Source organism: Doryrhamphus excisus, linkage group LG8 (genome assembly GCF_037039965.1).
Source record: "Doryrhamphus excisus strain RoL-2023G ecotype Guam linkage group LG8, RoL_Dexc_Guam_v1.1, whole genome shotgun sequence".
Classification (NCBI taxonomy): Eukaryota; Metazoa; Chordata; class Actinopteri; order Syngnathiformes; family Syngnathidae; genus Doryrhamphus; species Doryrhamphus excisus.
Window position 1 is genome coordinate 5,970,640 of NC_136364.1, and position 16,045 is coordinate 5,986,684.

General features: G+C 37.2%; 1 protein-coding gene across 6 annotated transcripts in view; it reads left to right on the forward strand.

Annotated features, from left to right (window-relative positions):
- Positions 1 to 16,045, forward strand: part of LOC131134832 (protocadherin Fat 3) — a 121,606-nt gene that overhangs the window by 54,911 nt on the left and 50,650 nt on the right. For 4 of the 6 annotated variants that reach the window (XM_078792681.1, XM_078792682.1, XM_078792683.1 and 1 more), the window contains exons 3-9: positions 4,279 to 4,602; positions 5,721 to 5,782; positions 5,996 to 6,310; positions 9,774 to 9,981; positions 10,654 to 10,722; positions 12,966 to 13,105; positions 15,489 to 15,764. In XM_078792681.1, coding sequence (XP_078648807.1) covers positions 4,279 to 4,602; positions 5,721 to 5,782; positions 5,996 to 6,310; positions 9,774 to 9,981; positions 10,654 to 10,722; positions 12,966 to 13,105; positions 15,489 to 15,764 — 1,394 coding nt within the window. The remainder of the gene's footprint in view (positions 1 to 4,278; positions 4,603 to 5,720; positions 5,783 to 5,995; positions 6,311 to 9,773; positions 9,982 to 10,653; positions 10,723 to 12,965; positions 13,106 to 15,488; positions 15,765 to 16,045) is intronic. The other 2 variants (XM_078792684.1, XM_078792686.1) reach the window with 1 other exon arrangement.

Genomic DNA, 16,045 nt, shown 5'->3' on the forward strand with positions numbered 1-16,045 from the left:
AAGAAATCTTCCATAAGTGGGTCAAAAATGACCCGGTCAGGTTGTTTTCTTGAAATATCTTTGTAATGAAAATTTTTTATCATTTCATATTCCAGGTATTCCTCAAAAACATTTTTGATATCATGCCATTGACATTTTTAACTTACCTTTATGCAACACACAATGGATCCTCCCATTTTCTATTGTTGTACGGGGTCATTTTCTTTTTCAAGATGTAAAAAAGTGAAAAATGAAGATGTTTCTAACATGAAATCATTCTTGTGTGGTCCTAAATATAATACTAAATATCATACAAGTGATTATTCCTAACCAAAATGGCAAAATGGTCATAAAAAGGCATTGATTGTAGTATGGGTGATTTTGGAGCCACTTATGGAAGAGTGGAGGGTCCAGTCACTCGTGCATCTAAGGGTTAACCCAATAAACTATTTTTAATAATTGGCACAGAATGACTTTTGTTTCCATATATTCATGAAAAGTATTTGCTGAGTGGTACTGCTTGGCTTTAATATGACATATAATGAAGTATAATAAGTACATGCAAATCAAGGACCCTCTGCCTCGTCCAGCCTCTCCCTGGAGCCAGAACCAATGAAGGTGCTTGTTCTCGAGGACTCTATGAGCACAGTCACAAAGGTCCGTCCCCCCGGGTTCCTCTCAGGGAGGAACATAACATTTATGGGGGGCCTGGGAAATGTGTGATGAGTGGGGACCGAGTGTGGGTGCCTCGGTGGTCTGGTCTTCATTCACCCAATCTGATTCCTTAGGAGACATGTTGGCATTTTAAAATAGGCTGAATCTAAAAAGCAGATTGTCAATGAAAAGTGGTGCAGATTGATGTCTGTTTGACATTGATGCCTGGGGGTGCGGGATGTTGATTTAATAAGCCATTTATATGTTACATATGCTACACGATATGCTCCATTGGACTTTAAAGCAATGGAGCGCTAGTATGAGGGAACTGCTGGAGATGAAACGCTATCTAGTTAAGCAATAAAGCATGATAACGTTTCAAGATGTTGAGTAGCAAAAAATGTTTCTTACAATAAATAGCAACAGTCACGTTCAGGAAACACCAGTAACAGACGAGTGAGAGTGTCAATTTCAATTTCTGACAGTTTCTAATGTAAATGTAATTATTGTTCCTATACGTTTTGGTAATGGTAATGGTTTAATTTCATTTGAACATGCATCAGATTCCAATTGAGTGCATCCCATAATCAGTTCCCAGTTCCACATGTCCAAAAGGAGTAGGAAGAAGCAAAGCTTATTAAATCCTACCCTTCCATCTGGTACTTTTACAATCACTAACTGTTACATTTGTTCACTTCCTGCTTTCCTAATAATAATAATAATTGAAGGTATTTATTTTTTTAATTTTAATTTTAATTTTAATTTTAATTTTAATTTTAATTTTAATTTTAATTTTAATTTTAATTTTAATTTTAATTTTAATTTTAATTTTAATTTTAATTTTAATTTATTGTCCTGTACCAAAGTACTCGGTGATATGAGCATCCAAGACTCTTCATCCTTGTATTTAGCAAATTTATTTTATTTATTAATTTATTTTATTAATTTTTATAAATAAAAAAAAGTATATTTATTTATTTATTTATTTATTTTTTTGTCCTGTACCAAAGTACTCGGTGATATGAGCATCCAATGCCATAATGGGTACCATAGTAAGTGTCAATATAGTGATATATATAGCACATCATGACTGGTTCAAGACTCTTCACCCTTGTATTTAGCAAATTTATTTTATTTATTAATTTATTTTTTTAATTTTTATAAAAAAAAATCATTTTTAATTTTATTGTTTGACTTCCTTACTCAATCCATTCCATAATTTGATTCCACATACAGAAATGCTATGGCTAGCATAACGTACATAACGGACATCCAGATTATGGTAAAGCCTGTCACGATAACAAATTACTGTACGATAATTATCGTAGATAATCGATATTATTGACAAAAAGATTTGTTTAAAGTCAAGTGTTTTGTTTTTTATGTTTTATGTTACCACACAATTCCTGTGTGGCTACGTTAGAAGTCATGTAAACAATGGCAAACTTTGGTAGATTCCTGTCTTGGATACACTGCCCCCTGCAGTTTGGGAACATAAAGACACACACGGTGTCCCGAGCGGAGTTCCGCGCAGCTCATTAGTGCGGAAAGTCTAGCGCAGCCGGAGTGCCTGGAAGCCGCGGATGTCCCGATTTCACACGCAGCTTGTCAACGAAGTCAGCGGCCAACCTAAAACACGGGATTACATTAACGAGCACGAGAGCACAACGCCCGGCCTCATTAACCAAGCTAACTCGGCTAGCTTATACCGGCTAGCGTCGGATTTTGTGAGCTGTTTCCGGTTGGTTAGTGTCTGTGAGGTCACGCCGCTGCGATTGAGCGGTCGGTTGGGGAAATATTTCCGCACACTCTTCTCGTGCAAGCTAATTATGAGATAGCATCTGTAGCTATGGAGCTTCTTTAAGGGTGCGAATAGAAATATGATTCAAGGTCATTTCACTGCCAAGAATTGTGACCTGTGAAGGAGGAAAAACATTGAACGGGTGTCTATACATATACATACTTATACATATACATTTTTCAAGGTGTGGACTTTGGAAATGTTCTGGTTTTATGGCCTGAACCTTTGGAAAAGTGTCATCCATGTTCCCGGTCTTTAAGTGTGCTGTTATTGTTGTGCAAATGTCTTTTTTTTTATTTATTGAAAATCTGGTTCTCGTCAAATTGACTGCAAAATTGTTGAAACAATCAACTGTGTGTACAGTATTGTGTCAATTTGACTCATTGCAATCAAGAGTAATCAAACATTTGCAAGAAGTGTAAGTCATTTGTTGAAGTTATATGTTTAAATTCTACAAAAAAAGACTGTCTATGTATATGTATTCTATGGTAAACAAATCAACCATTCGAAAGGCTGATTAAAGCTGTTCATTTATTGTTTTGTTGTTTATGAGTATTAACCCTCCTCTTGTGTTTTACATTTTAATACATAAAAATAATCACATAACATTTGTTTATTGCATCAAGGCTTTTTCACTTTGTCAGGAAACTCTTATTTCAACAAAATAAAACCAAAAATTTTTTTACTACATTTTACTGCATTTTAAAATGGTCTGGTTGAAATTATGACCACTTTATTGTTAGTGTCGGTTTGGACCCGGTTATAATAATATGACTATAAAGCAATATTTTGAGCCACAACTGAAATCATAAGTGTCACAAGCTTGAGTGGGTTAACACAGGTTAGAATACAATTTAAAATAATAAAAAAATTGAGTTGTGGACTCCTATAAAGCAGCTACACACAATAACCTGGCTTGAGTGGGTTAACACGGGTTAGAATACAATAAAAAAAAAATTTAGTTGTGGACTCCTATAGAGCAGCTACACACAATAACCAAGCTTGAATGGGTTAACACAGGTTAGAATACAATTTTTAAAAATAATTTAAAAAAATTGAGTTGTGGACTCCTATAGAGCAGCTACACACAATAACCAAGCTTGAGTGGGTTAACACAGGTTAGAATACAATAAAAACTATTGTGCTCATTTTTCGCCCCTTTGTATTGAGTTGTGGACTCCTATAGAGCAGCTACACACAATAACCAAGCTTGAGTGGGTTAATACAGGTTAAAATTAAAAATTTTTTACAATAATTTTACGGCCCTCTGTATTGAGTTGTGGACTCCTATAGAGCAGCTACACACAATAACCAAGCTTGAGTGGGTTAACACAGGATACGTTACAATGAAAACTATTATGCTCATTTTCCGGCCCTTTGTATTGAGTTGTGGACTCCTATAGAGCAGCTACACACAATAACCAAGCTTGAGCGGGTTAACTTTGGGGAATTCTCATTTTGACCGCTTTTCCAGTATCCCAGCATAAAAACAATGTCCAGACATGTGAGGTGAATTCACTCATTTGATTGGCTGATTTCACATTTACAATTTGGATGATGGAAAGAATGTCAACAAGTACAGTGAACCAAGATCTGGACCTGTTCTGCTTTTTCATTTCACTTTATACTAAAGTTGTGTTGCTGAAAACAATAACTTTTTCTACCTTTTCTTGACATGAATATATATGGGTCAAATATGGGTCGAAGTCTAAGAAGGTAACCAAGACATGAGAAGCTAATTTGATGGTAACTTATTGTTTTTAGTGGATTTTATAGCTGATTTAGCCGTTTCTGTAGCCAAAGAACATAGTGTTAATATCGTAATGTGTGTCTTCGTCCAACAGGGGTGATCTATACGACAGACGTCCTCGACCGTGAGACCAAAGACTCCTATTGGCTGACAGTGTACGCCAGCGACCACGGCGTGGTCCCCCAGTTTGCCACAATCGAAGTATTCATCCACGTGGAGGACGTAAACGACAATGCCCCCTTGACGTCTGAACCGATGTACCGGCCATCAATACCAGAGAACTCTCCCCGGGATGTTTCTGTGGTCCAGATCCAAGCCCAGGATCCCGACTCCACATCGTCCTCATCTACTGAAAGGCTCAGCTTCCGAATCGTCAGTGGGAACCCACAAAACTTCTTCACGCTCAACGCTCGAACCGGTCAGTAAATGTTGGCCTTTATTCTAAATGCTGTCCCAATTCCAGATTTCTTGAAATATCTTCAAAATGAAAAAAAGGTATCATTTCATATTCCAGGTATTCCTCAAAAAACATATTTTTGATATCATGCCATTCACTTTTTTAATTTACCTTTTATAAATTTTAAGAAATTTTAGTTTTTGTGTTACTACCCCAACCTTCCATAAGTGGGTCAAAAATGACCCGGTCAGGTTGTTTTCTTGAAATATCTTCATCATGAAATTTTTTTATCATTTCATATTCCAGGTATTCCTCAAAAAACATGTTTTTGATATCATGCCATTCACATTTTTAACTTACCTTTTATACATTTTAAGAAATTTTAGTTTTTGTGTTACTACCCCAACTTTCCATAAGTGGGTCAAAAATGACCCGGTCAGGTTGTTTTCTTGAAATATCTTTGTAATGAAGAATTGTTATTTCATATTCCAGGTATTCCTCAAAAAACAGGTTTTTGATATCATGCCATTCACATTTTTAACTTACCTTTTATACATTTTAAGAAATTTTAGTTTTTGTGTTACTACCCCAACCTTCCATAAGTGGGTCAAAAATGACCCGGTCAGGTTGTTTTCTTGAAATATCTTTGTAATGAACATTTTTTTATCATTTCATATTCCAGGTATTTCTCAAAAATCATATTTTTGATATCATGCCATTCACATTTTTTACTTATTTTTATGCAACACACAATGGATCCTCCCATTTTCTATTGTTGTACAGGGTCATTTTCTTTTTCAAAGATGTAAAAAAGTGAAAAATGAAGATGTTTCTAACATGAAATCATTCTTGTGTGGTCCTAAATATAATACTAAATATCATACAAGTGATTATTCCTAACCAAAATGGCAAAATTGTCATAAAAAGGCATTGATTCTAGTATGGGGGATTTTTGATCCACTTATGGAAGAGTGGAGGGTCCAGTCACTCGTGCATCTAAGGGTTAATTAGAAGACACTTAAGTAGAAGACAGCACATGTGTGACACCTAGGCTTGCTAGCGTTGGTGTGTGTGTGTGTGTGTGTGTGTGTGTGTGTGTGTGGTTTGTAAATCCTATATTGTGATGTTTTCCACATTAGGCCTGATCACAACAACCTCCAGGAAACTGGACCGTGAACAACAAACGGAACACGTTTTAGAGGTGAGGACTTTGGTGTTAAAAGTAACGACCCAACACACCGTTGGGAACATCTGATGAACGGTTGTGTCCTGAACGCAACTTCCCATCTGAACGAGCACAATTTTCAGTTTTACATTGGCCAAGCATCTACTGTGACAGCAGTACCATCCATGTAGTGTAGACCTTGTAGGTAATATATTATACTCATGCACGTGTACTATCTTGCTGTTTCAGGTATCGATCTCGGATGGCGGGACCAGTCCGATACAGACCACAGTGTGGGTCATGGTCCAGGTCCTAGACGAAAATGACAACAAGCCGACGTTTCCAGAGAAGGTCTACCAGGTGAAGCTCCCGGAGAGGGGGAGAAGAAAAAAGGCGGAGCCTATATATCGCGTCTTTGCCTACGACCGCGATGACGGAGCCAACAGCGACCTTTCGTATAGCATCGTGGACGGCAACGAGGATGGCAAGTTCTTTATTGACACCAAAACGGCAATGGTGTCATCTCGGAAGGCCTTCAATGCCGGGAGCTACGATATCCTGACGGTATGTAACCGCACTTCCTGTTCCTGGTCGCGTTGGATTTTCTCACATTCTTTGTCAGAATGATAGTTTGGTTTGAAATGATGCTGCACCAACATTTGAATATGGAGTCTTTCTAGTGTTATATTTTTAATAAATCAAAGCTCATGGATCAATGGGAGCCGGGAGGCTGATATTCCCAGTTGAAAATCATACCCTACCATCCTGCAATTCCTTTTCATCATCATATTTCCATGTGAGCTGATGTCACCTTGGATCAACTTTTGGCATGGGAGTCACATTTTAAAACCCAGGTGCACTCCATGTCACTCAGTGTTTATTCAAAGCCGCATCATAAAAATATTATTGCTTGACAATTTTAAGTTCAGGACAAATAGTACCAAAAAATGTCAGTGATAACAATCATGATAATTAGACACCAATATGGTAGAATTAACTTCATAACATATTATCAATCAATGATGACAGTCAATGATGACTTCCACTGCAAATCATTTTACAGGATGCAATTATAGATAATATCAGGTCCACTCCATGAATCCATGATATTCATGTCCGGTTATTGTGTCCCCCGACTTATGTATGTTTTTTTCTACCTGATTATGCATTTTTGGCCTTGTGCAACTTATAGTCCAGTGCGACTTATGTATGATTTTTTTCTACCTGATTATGCATTTTTGGCCTTGTGCGACTTATACTCCAGTGCGACTTATGTACTATGTTTTTTTCTACCTGATTATGCATTTTTGGCCTTGTGCGACTTATACTCCAGTGTGACTTATGTATGTTTTTGTCTACCTGATTATGCATTTTTGGCCTTGTGCGACTTATACTCCAGTGCGACTTATGTATGTTTTTGTCTACCTGATTATGCATTTTTGGCCTTGTGCGATTTATACTCCAGTGCGACTTATGTATGTTTTTGTCTACCTGATTATGCATTTTTGGCCTTGTGCGACTTATACTCCAGTGTGACTTATGTATGTTTTTGTCTACCTGATTATGCATTTTTGGCCTTGTGCGACTTATACTCCAGTGCGACTTATGTATGTTTTTTTCTACCTGATTATGTATTTTTTGCCTTGTGCGACTTATACTTCGCAGCGACTTATGTATGTTTTTTTCTACCTGATTATGCATTTTTGGCCTTGTGCGACTTATACTCCAGTCTGACTTATGTATGTTTTTGTCTACCTGATTATGCATTTTTGGCCTTGTGCGACTTATACTCCAGTGCGACTTATGTATGTTTTTATCTACCTGATTATGCATTTTTGGCCTTGTGCGACTTATACTCCGCAGCGACTTATACTCTGCGACTTATACTCCGCAGCGACTTATGTGTGTTTTTTTTTCTACCTAATTATGCATTTTTGGCCTTGTGCGACTTATACTCCAGAGCGACTTATGTATGTTTTTTTCTACCTGATTATGTATTTTTCACCTTGTGCGACTTATACTTCGCAGCGACTTATGTATGTTTTTTTCTACCTGATTATGCATTTTTGGCCTTGTGCGACTTATACTCCAGTGTGACTTATGTATGTTTTTGTCTACCTGATTATGCATTTTTGGCCTTGTGCGACTTATACTCCAGTTCGACTTATGTATGTTTTTTTCTACCTGATTATGTATTTTTCGCCTTGTGCGACTTATACTCCAGTGCGACTTATGTATGTTTTTTTCTACCTGATTATGCATTTTTGGCCTTGTGCGACTTAAACTCCAGTGCGACTTATGTATGTTTTTGTTTACCTGATTATGCATTTTTGGCCTTGTGCGACTTAAACTCCAGTGCGACTTATGTATGTTTTTGTCTACCTGATTATGCATTTTTGGCCTTGTGCGATTTATACTCCAGTGCGACTTATGTATGTTTTTGTCTACCTGATTATGCATTTTTGGCCTTGTGCGACTTATACTCCAGTGTGACTTATGTATGTTTTTGTCTACCTGATTATGCATTTTTGGCCTTGTGCGACTTATACTCCAGTGCGACTTATGTATGTTTTTTTCTACCTGATTATGTATTTTTTGCCTTGTGCGACTTATACTTCGCAGCGACTTATGTATGTTTTTTTCTACCTGATTATGCATTTTTGGCCTTGTGCGACTTATACTCCAGTCTGACTTATGTATGTTTTTGTCTACCTGATTATGCATTTTTGGCCTTGTGCGACTTATACTCCAGTGCGACTTATGTATGTTTTTATCTACCTGATTATGCATTTTTGGCCTTGTGCGACTTATACTCCGCAGCGACTTATACTCTGCGACTTATACTCCGCAGCGACTTATGTGTGTTTTTTTTTCTACCTAATTATGCATTTTTGGCCTTGTGCGACTTATACTCCAGAGCGACTTATGTATGTTTTTTTCTACCTGATTATGTATTTTTCACCTTGTGCGACTTATACTTCGCAGCGACTTATGTATGTTTTTTTCTACCTGATTATGCATTTTTGGCCTTGTGCGACTTATACTCCAGTGTGACTTATGTATGTTTTTGTCTACCTGATTATGCATTTTTGGCCTTGTGCGACTTATACTCCAGTTCGACTTATGTATGTTTTTTTCTACCTGATTATGTATTTTTCGCCTTGTGCGACTTAAACTCCAGTGCGACTTATGTATGTTTTTGTTTACCTGATTATGCATTTTTGGCCTTGTGCGACTTAAACTCCAGTGCGACTTATGTATGTTTTTGTCTACCTGATTATGCATTTTTGGCCTTGTGCGATTTATACTCCAGTGCGACTTATGTATGTTTTTGTCTACCTGATTATGCATTTTTGGCCTTGTGCGACTTATACTCCAGTGCGACTTATGTATGTTTTTTTCTACCTGATTATGTATTTTTCGCCTTGTGCGACTTATACTTCGCAGCGACTTATGTATGTTTTTTTCTACCTGATGATGCATTTTTGGCCTTGCGCAACTTATACTCCGCAGTGACTTATACTCTGCGACTTATACTCCGCAGCGACTGATGTATGTTTTTTTTTCTACCTAATTATGCATTTTTGGCCTTGTGCGACTTATACTCCGGAGCGACTTATGTATGTTTTTTGTACCTGATTATGCATTTTTGGCCTTGTGCGACTTATACTCCAGTGTGACTTATGTATGTTTTTTTTTACCTGATTATGCATTTTTGGCCTTGTACATCTTATAGTCCGCAGCGACTTATGTATGTTTTTTCTACCTTATTATGCATTTTTGGCCTTATTTTTGGCAACTTATTGTCCAGAAAATACGGTAGTATAGATTGTTGTTGCAGTAGTATTGTTGATTATAAATTGCAGCAAGTGATAAGTCAAGAAAAAGTACTTTTTCAGCCAAAACAGCTTAGTGTGTTCTCTTAAGACATGTGGTGTGTATTGAATTGTCTAAAAGGCGTCTGAAAGAGAAATAATGAGTATTCACAGGTTAAGACTGACCCCTAATTGTTGACTTCTTGGTTCAGATCAAGGCAACGGATAACGGTCGTCCTCAGAAGTCATCTACGGCTCGCCTCCACATTGAGTGGATCCATCGTCCTTCTCCCTCAGCTCAGCCAACATTTGATGAGCCTTTCTACAATTTTACCGTCATGGAAAATGACAGAGTGGCAGAGATTGTCGGCGTGGTCTCCATGCAGCGGAGCTCGACCCCCTTATGGTTTGACATCACAGGTAAAAAAAAAAAAACATCATTAAAATTAATTAAATATATAATATTCATATAATTGCGCATGACCATGATGACTGTGATGATGATTACCCAGAATATTTGTGCACTTTTTTAAACTTGAAAGGCTAAATTCGTTTTCATTCATTCATTTTCTACCGCTTTTCCTGATTGTCTATTTTCAGGGTTGTTCCTATTTTGTGTTTATCAGCTTATTTATCAAAATGCTAACACTCGCTACATTCTTTGGCTCTACCGTGGGTTATTTTGCGGCTGTGATCAATAAGATAAGCGTGTTAGAACTCAACATTTGATGGGTAACAAAGCTGGGGCCCTCTGCTTCCAATTTCCAATTTGTTAGCATGCTAATAGACTGCTAACAAGAATGTTTTGTGACAAAAATACATCACCAAGACAATTGGACTCATGCTACGAGAAGATGTATTGTATGCTAACCTAAAAACAAAGCAAAATTTTGGCATAAAATTTTCGACATAAACCAAAAAAATAACCCACGCTAACCAAGGTTATTTTTAATGTCCGATTCGACTTCTGATCAAGAGTCTTCTCCGTCTCTCTCTTCATGAAATCACCATTTCATCCTTTTCTCTCTTTTGGCTCATTTGGGTTTCTTACCTTCTTTCCTCCTTTTTTCCTCAACGCTTCATGCCTGGAAGGTCCCAGGTCTTTCCTAGGGATGTTTATTATGCTACAGACCACTTGCAACAGGAACTGTTCTTCAGAAGGTATCTACTTCCTCTTTTCAACTATCTCTCTATCGCTCTTGTATCGGTCCACTTGGTATCCTTTCATTTCATTGGAAGTACTCATTGATATTGATAAGTCATGGGTAGTCATTGTCCACCCATGTTGGTCACATCTTCCTGTTTGCTGGTTTAGATGGCAACCAGTTTCACTCCAGACTTGCACTCGGTCAGTACCTCGTCTGTGATGTCTGGGAGGCTGATATTACACGGGTGACTTGGTTGCACATCATGCGGTCGACTCAAGAGAAGCCTGAACTATTCATGTCTTGGGAAGGAAGTACCGTATGTGTTTCAGGATGTGTAACCGATATGAATTTATTATGAAGGACACGCTACTAACTGAGATTGATGGAACATGCTTCATGGATACAATACAGTTATAGAGCTAGCGCTATCTGAGAGGCTCACCAGTCAGTCACAGGACCGATGCATGGAAATAACCAATAACACTAACATTTGCTCCTATGGAAAACATCTTCAATGAGACATTGTTTTGTAGAAAGAAACATGAAGAAAACAAACCCAGCTCATGGCCTTCTGGTTCCTTTGTGGTTTTGCATAATTTATTGGAACAACATGAGCCAACATAAGAAGTGCTGTTGCCCAACGAGGCATCGCAGAACACCGACGCTCGGGGACGAGCGGATATGAGAGCATATCACAATTTCCCAACAAGATACAATGACCTTCACAAACCTGACCTTGAACTCCCCATCCGGCTACTGTACCATAACCTGTTTAAGCCAAGAACCAGGCAGACCAATGTCTGCACTGCCTGCCTCCGCTCAGATCATCATGAAAAGTGGCTTTGGATAGATGTTCCGTACGACAACAATCAAGAGCCAACATGGATGTCATCAAACTGTACGTCAGTCATAACACTAGCCACGTTTACATGAGGAGTTTTTCTCTTTCCCAATGGAATCTTTCCCAATGACCTTTCGGAAAACAATGGTATACATGGAAAGGAATATTCCAATCTCTTGTCTACATGCGCCGCTATAATCAACCAGAACAGTCAATGGGGCATGCCCAGTAAAACGTAAACACCAACGTCACGTGATACCGACTTCCTCCAGTTTTTCTTTCACTTGTTGGAATAACTCCGTATTGCCAGTTTTTCCTTCGTCCAGTCTTGGAATTTAGTTTGGATCAAAAACAAACTTTCCGGGATAAATTTAAACAGGAAAAGATAACATTCAATCTTGCTAATATTTTATAATTAAACTCTGGACACTTTTTATATAGATATATAGATATATAGATATATTTATTAACGTTTTTATTAAAATATTATATATATATATATAATTTAAGTTTTTATTAAAATATAAAAATATATATTTTTAAATTTATTTATTTTTTATATATACAAAAATTATATATTTTTTTATTTTTTAATATTTTAATAAAAACTGGACTTGTGAAAAGCATATAGAAATGTTTAGATTCTGTTCCACAGATGGCGCTAATTCACACCAAAGCTGCTTGCCTTGTCTGCTTTCTTTTTAAATAAAGTTTTTATTAAAATAGAATGTATGTATATATATATATATATTTATATTTAATTGAAGTATTTAAACAAATATCTCTCTCTCTCTATATATATATATATGTTTGTTTGTTTGTTTAGTTTTAATAATATATTTTAAAAATTATATATATATTTACATTTTTTAATATTTGAATAAAAGTGTACATGTGAATGGCGTATAGAAGGGTTTAGATTGTGTTCCACAGATGGCGCTAATGCACACCAAAGCTGCTTGCCAACCGCCAATAAACAACAGAAGAAGAAAAACACCAGGAAGAAGAACTCAGTCTGACAACTTTCCGTTTGAGCGGGTACAAGATACCTCAATCGGATTGGGGAAAGGAATATTCCACCCCTGGGAATCCCATTATATATTCATTGGGATTGGCACTTTTTTTTGGGAATGAGGTGTATACAAAGGTTACATTCTTTCCCTTTCGTCAAATAACCCGAATGCAATTGTAATATTTGGGTCCATGTATACGTGGATATTGTAGCACGGATTCTACCAATCTCCTGACTGTGTGACCAACATGATAGGAGCAAGTCACTGGTCCATAATGAATATCTTGCCATGTTTATCTGTGTCCACTCACATGTTTGTCATTGCATGTATTTCATGTGTTTGGACTAGAAGTCTCCATGTGTGAGTCAGTCTGACCCTGTCTATGCTCACTGTGTGGACCAGGTGGGAACACAGACCATGTGTTTGATGTCGAGAAGGCCATGGGGACCATCATCATTGCCAAGCCTCTGGATGCTGAACAACGGTCCTTCTACAACATAACAGTACAAGCTACTGACGGCATCCACATTGCCTCCACGCAGGTAACACATATCGTGTACTTATACAGCACAAAGGACACGTACCAGCAAATACAAATACACAGTGTAGAAATTGACATGGTGAATGAAAATACATTTCAGGGGATCACAATAGATGAAAATATGAGCTGGAAACCTCATATTACAAATATACAACATAAATATGGCCAGAAATATTTCAATATTGAACAAAGCAAAATTTGTTCTCAATCAGAAATCACTCCACACTCTTTATTGCTCTCTGGTTCTACCATATCTTACTTATTGTGTGGAAATATGGGATAATAACTATAAAAGCAATCTTCACTGGCTAAATGTACTGCAAAAAAGGCCAGTAAGGATAATTCATAATGCCGCCTACAGAGAACATACTAACTCCTTATTTCTAAAATCACAAATACTTCAACTTGCTGATATAGTTCATCTTCAAACAGCTGAAATAATGCATAAGGCTAAAAATAATAAGCAATTAGCTAAAAATGTCATCCAACATTTTGCTATGTAATTCGGTATGTGAGAAAAATAAAATAAAAAAATAAAATAAAATAAAAAACATAAAAATAATCATAAAAATAAACATGTTAAAATTAAAATTAAAAAAATTAAAAAACTTTATTTAAAAAATTTATTTAAAAAAAAAATATATGTTTATAAAAATAAAAAGATTAAAAAAATACAAACATTGATTTAAAAAAGTACAAAAATGTTTTTAAAAATAAAAAAATATTTTTAAAAAATACAAAAATGTATTAAATAAATAACTTCTATTATATTAGGAAAGCAGGAAGTGAACAAATGTAAGAGTTAGTGATTGTAAGAGTACCAGATGGAGGGGTAGGATTTAATAAGCTTTGCTTCTTCCTACTCCTTTTGGACATGTGGAACTGGGAACTGATTATGGGATGCATTCAATTGGAATCTGATGCATGTTCATATGAAATTAAACCATTAGCATTACCATTATACCATATTTGTCTTGGGCTGGCTCATACCGTCACACTTTGTATTTTGAAAGTAAATGTACTTTACAATCGGGGAATAATTTTAGTAGTTTACATATGGATGGCTTTAAAGGCTCAGGAAGTTTTTCCACTCTGTTTTCCGATTAGAGCACAAACCAGTAGTTTCAGTACAATACAGTAAAGTTTCGTTATATCGATATCGGTTAAAACGAATTACTACTTATTACGATACTATTTTCATTTCCTGGCAAATTTCTAGTCTTTTATGATATAATTAGCTCCGTTAGTACGATACACGGTTATTATGATAATCCGGTTACTAGGATGCCCTTTTCATCTCCCGCCAGCCAATTTGGTCTGCTTATATCGATACAAAAGCAGCTTAAATCAATCTTTGCTTAAGGATTTCAATACCAAAAAAGAACACGGCGAACGGCTGCTTCCAGTCAACTTTATTTTTCGCACTTCCACCACCAGAGCGCAGCACACACAGCGGAAAACACCCGTCCCTCGCGCCTACCCCTCCGGGTGGCAACACCTTCCCTATCGATAGTTCCGGGGTGAATTATGTCCCGGTAACCGGTAATCACTACAGCGTAAGTTTATTTTTATTTACTGTAGTACAAAATTTATTGTAGTACAAAAGCACACTAGATACGCAATCCATGAACTCAAGGAGAAAATTACATGCCATATCAAAGATCCGCCCACTTTTAATGCAGTTCGGCGCAGGATCGGATATATGGATAGTCCGGTTATATCGGTATTTTTTCCGACTCCCGAGAATATCGATATAACGAGACTTTACTGTATTAAGATTTTTGCAATTTTTAAACATATGGTAGATCTCGGTTTAGCTTTTAACCTGGTCATCAGGCTAACGCTAGAGCCTGTGTTAGCCTCTAGCGTTAGCAAGAGAAGGTGTTCCTCCGAGCTGCATCATTCACACCGATGCCTGTTGGAATTCCAGTAACGACTTCTGATGATATGCTAACTTGTGTTTAGCTCACTGCAGGCCAGATTGACTATCAAAGCTTAGCGCTTTGTGTCTCCATTGGATTGTAAACACCCAAATGTTGGCAGCTCTGATAACAATTTGCACACCAATCTGTCAGCATGTCTGATTACATATAAATCCGCCGCAGATTTACTAAATGTATTTGTGTCAAAGGCAGTTCTCAATTATTTTTCGTCATGCCCCCTCTGGGGGACAGAATTTTTTTTTTTTCGTGCACCCCCTCCCAACTGGTCTGTGGTAATTATGACACTTCACATAGTGTTAAACATTTTTATATATTTTTTATTATTTGCCACAATCACTAACGACAGTCTTGCAGAATCTATTTATTTTCATTATGATAATAACCCGCAAATTTGTGTTTATTCTGTCTTTTCCCCCTGTGTCTTTTCTCCTCACGGTCAAGGTTTACATCACCGTTACTGACAACAACGACAACGATCCCGTTTTCTCCCAGCCGACGTATGACGTCAAAATTTCAGAGGACACACCTCCTGAAACCGAGGTGGTTCAAGTCCTGGCCACAGACCGGGACGAGTACCATCGCTTGAGCTACACCTTGCAGAGCTCCATAGACCCGAACAGCATGCGTCTGTTCCGCATTCATCCCACAATGGGAACCATCTACACCACCCAGAGTTTGGACCATGAAGCTTGTTCACAGCACATCTTTACCGTTATGGTAGGATGCTTTTCTTTCTTCTACTCTTCCACTTTGTTCCACACATTCATGTAGTACTAGAGTACTACAGTCATGCTGTCGTACTCAAGACCTTGATTGACACCATATCCAAAAATGTGAGCTAACACTGCATCTCAGAATGGATGTTAATGTCAGCTTCAAACTCCTGTCACTTTTAAAAACACTTGTATACAGAAATACAAAGAGACAGACAACAATATTCAAAGTTACTCGCAGAGAGGAGAGTGAAACCACATACCCAGTGACATGCCGCTCCACTT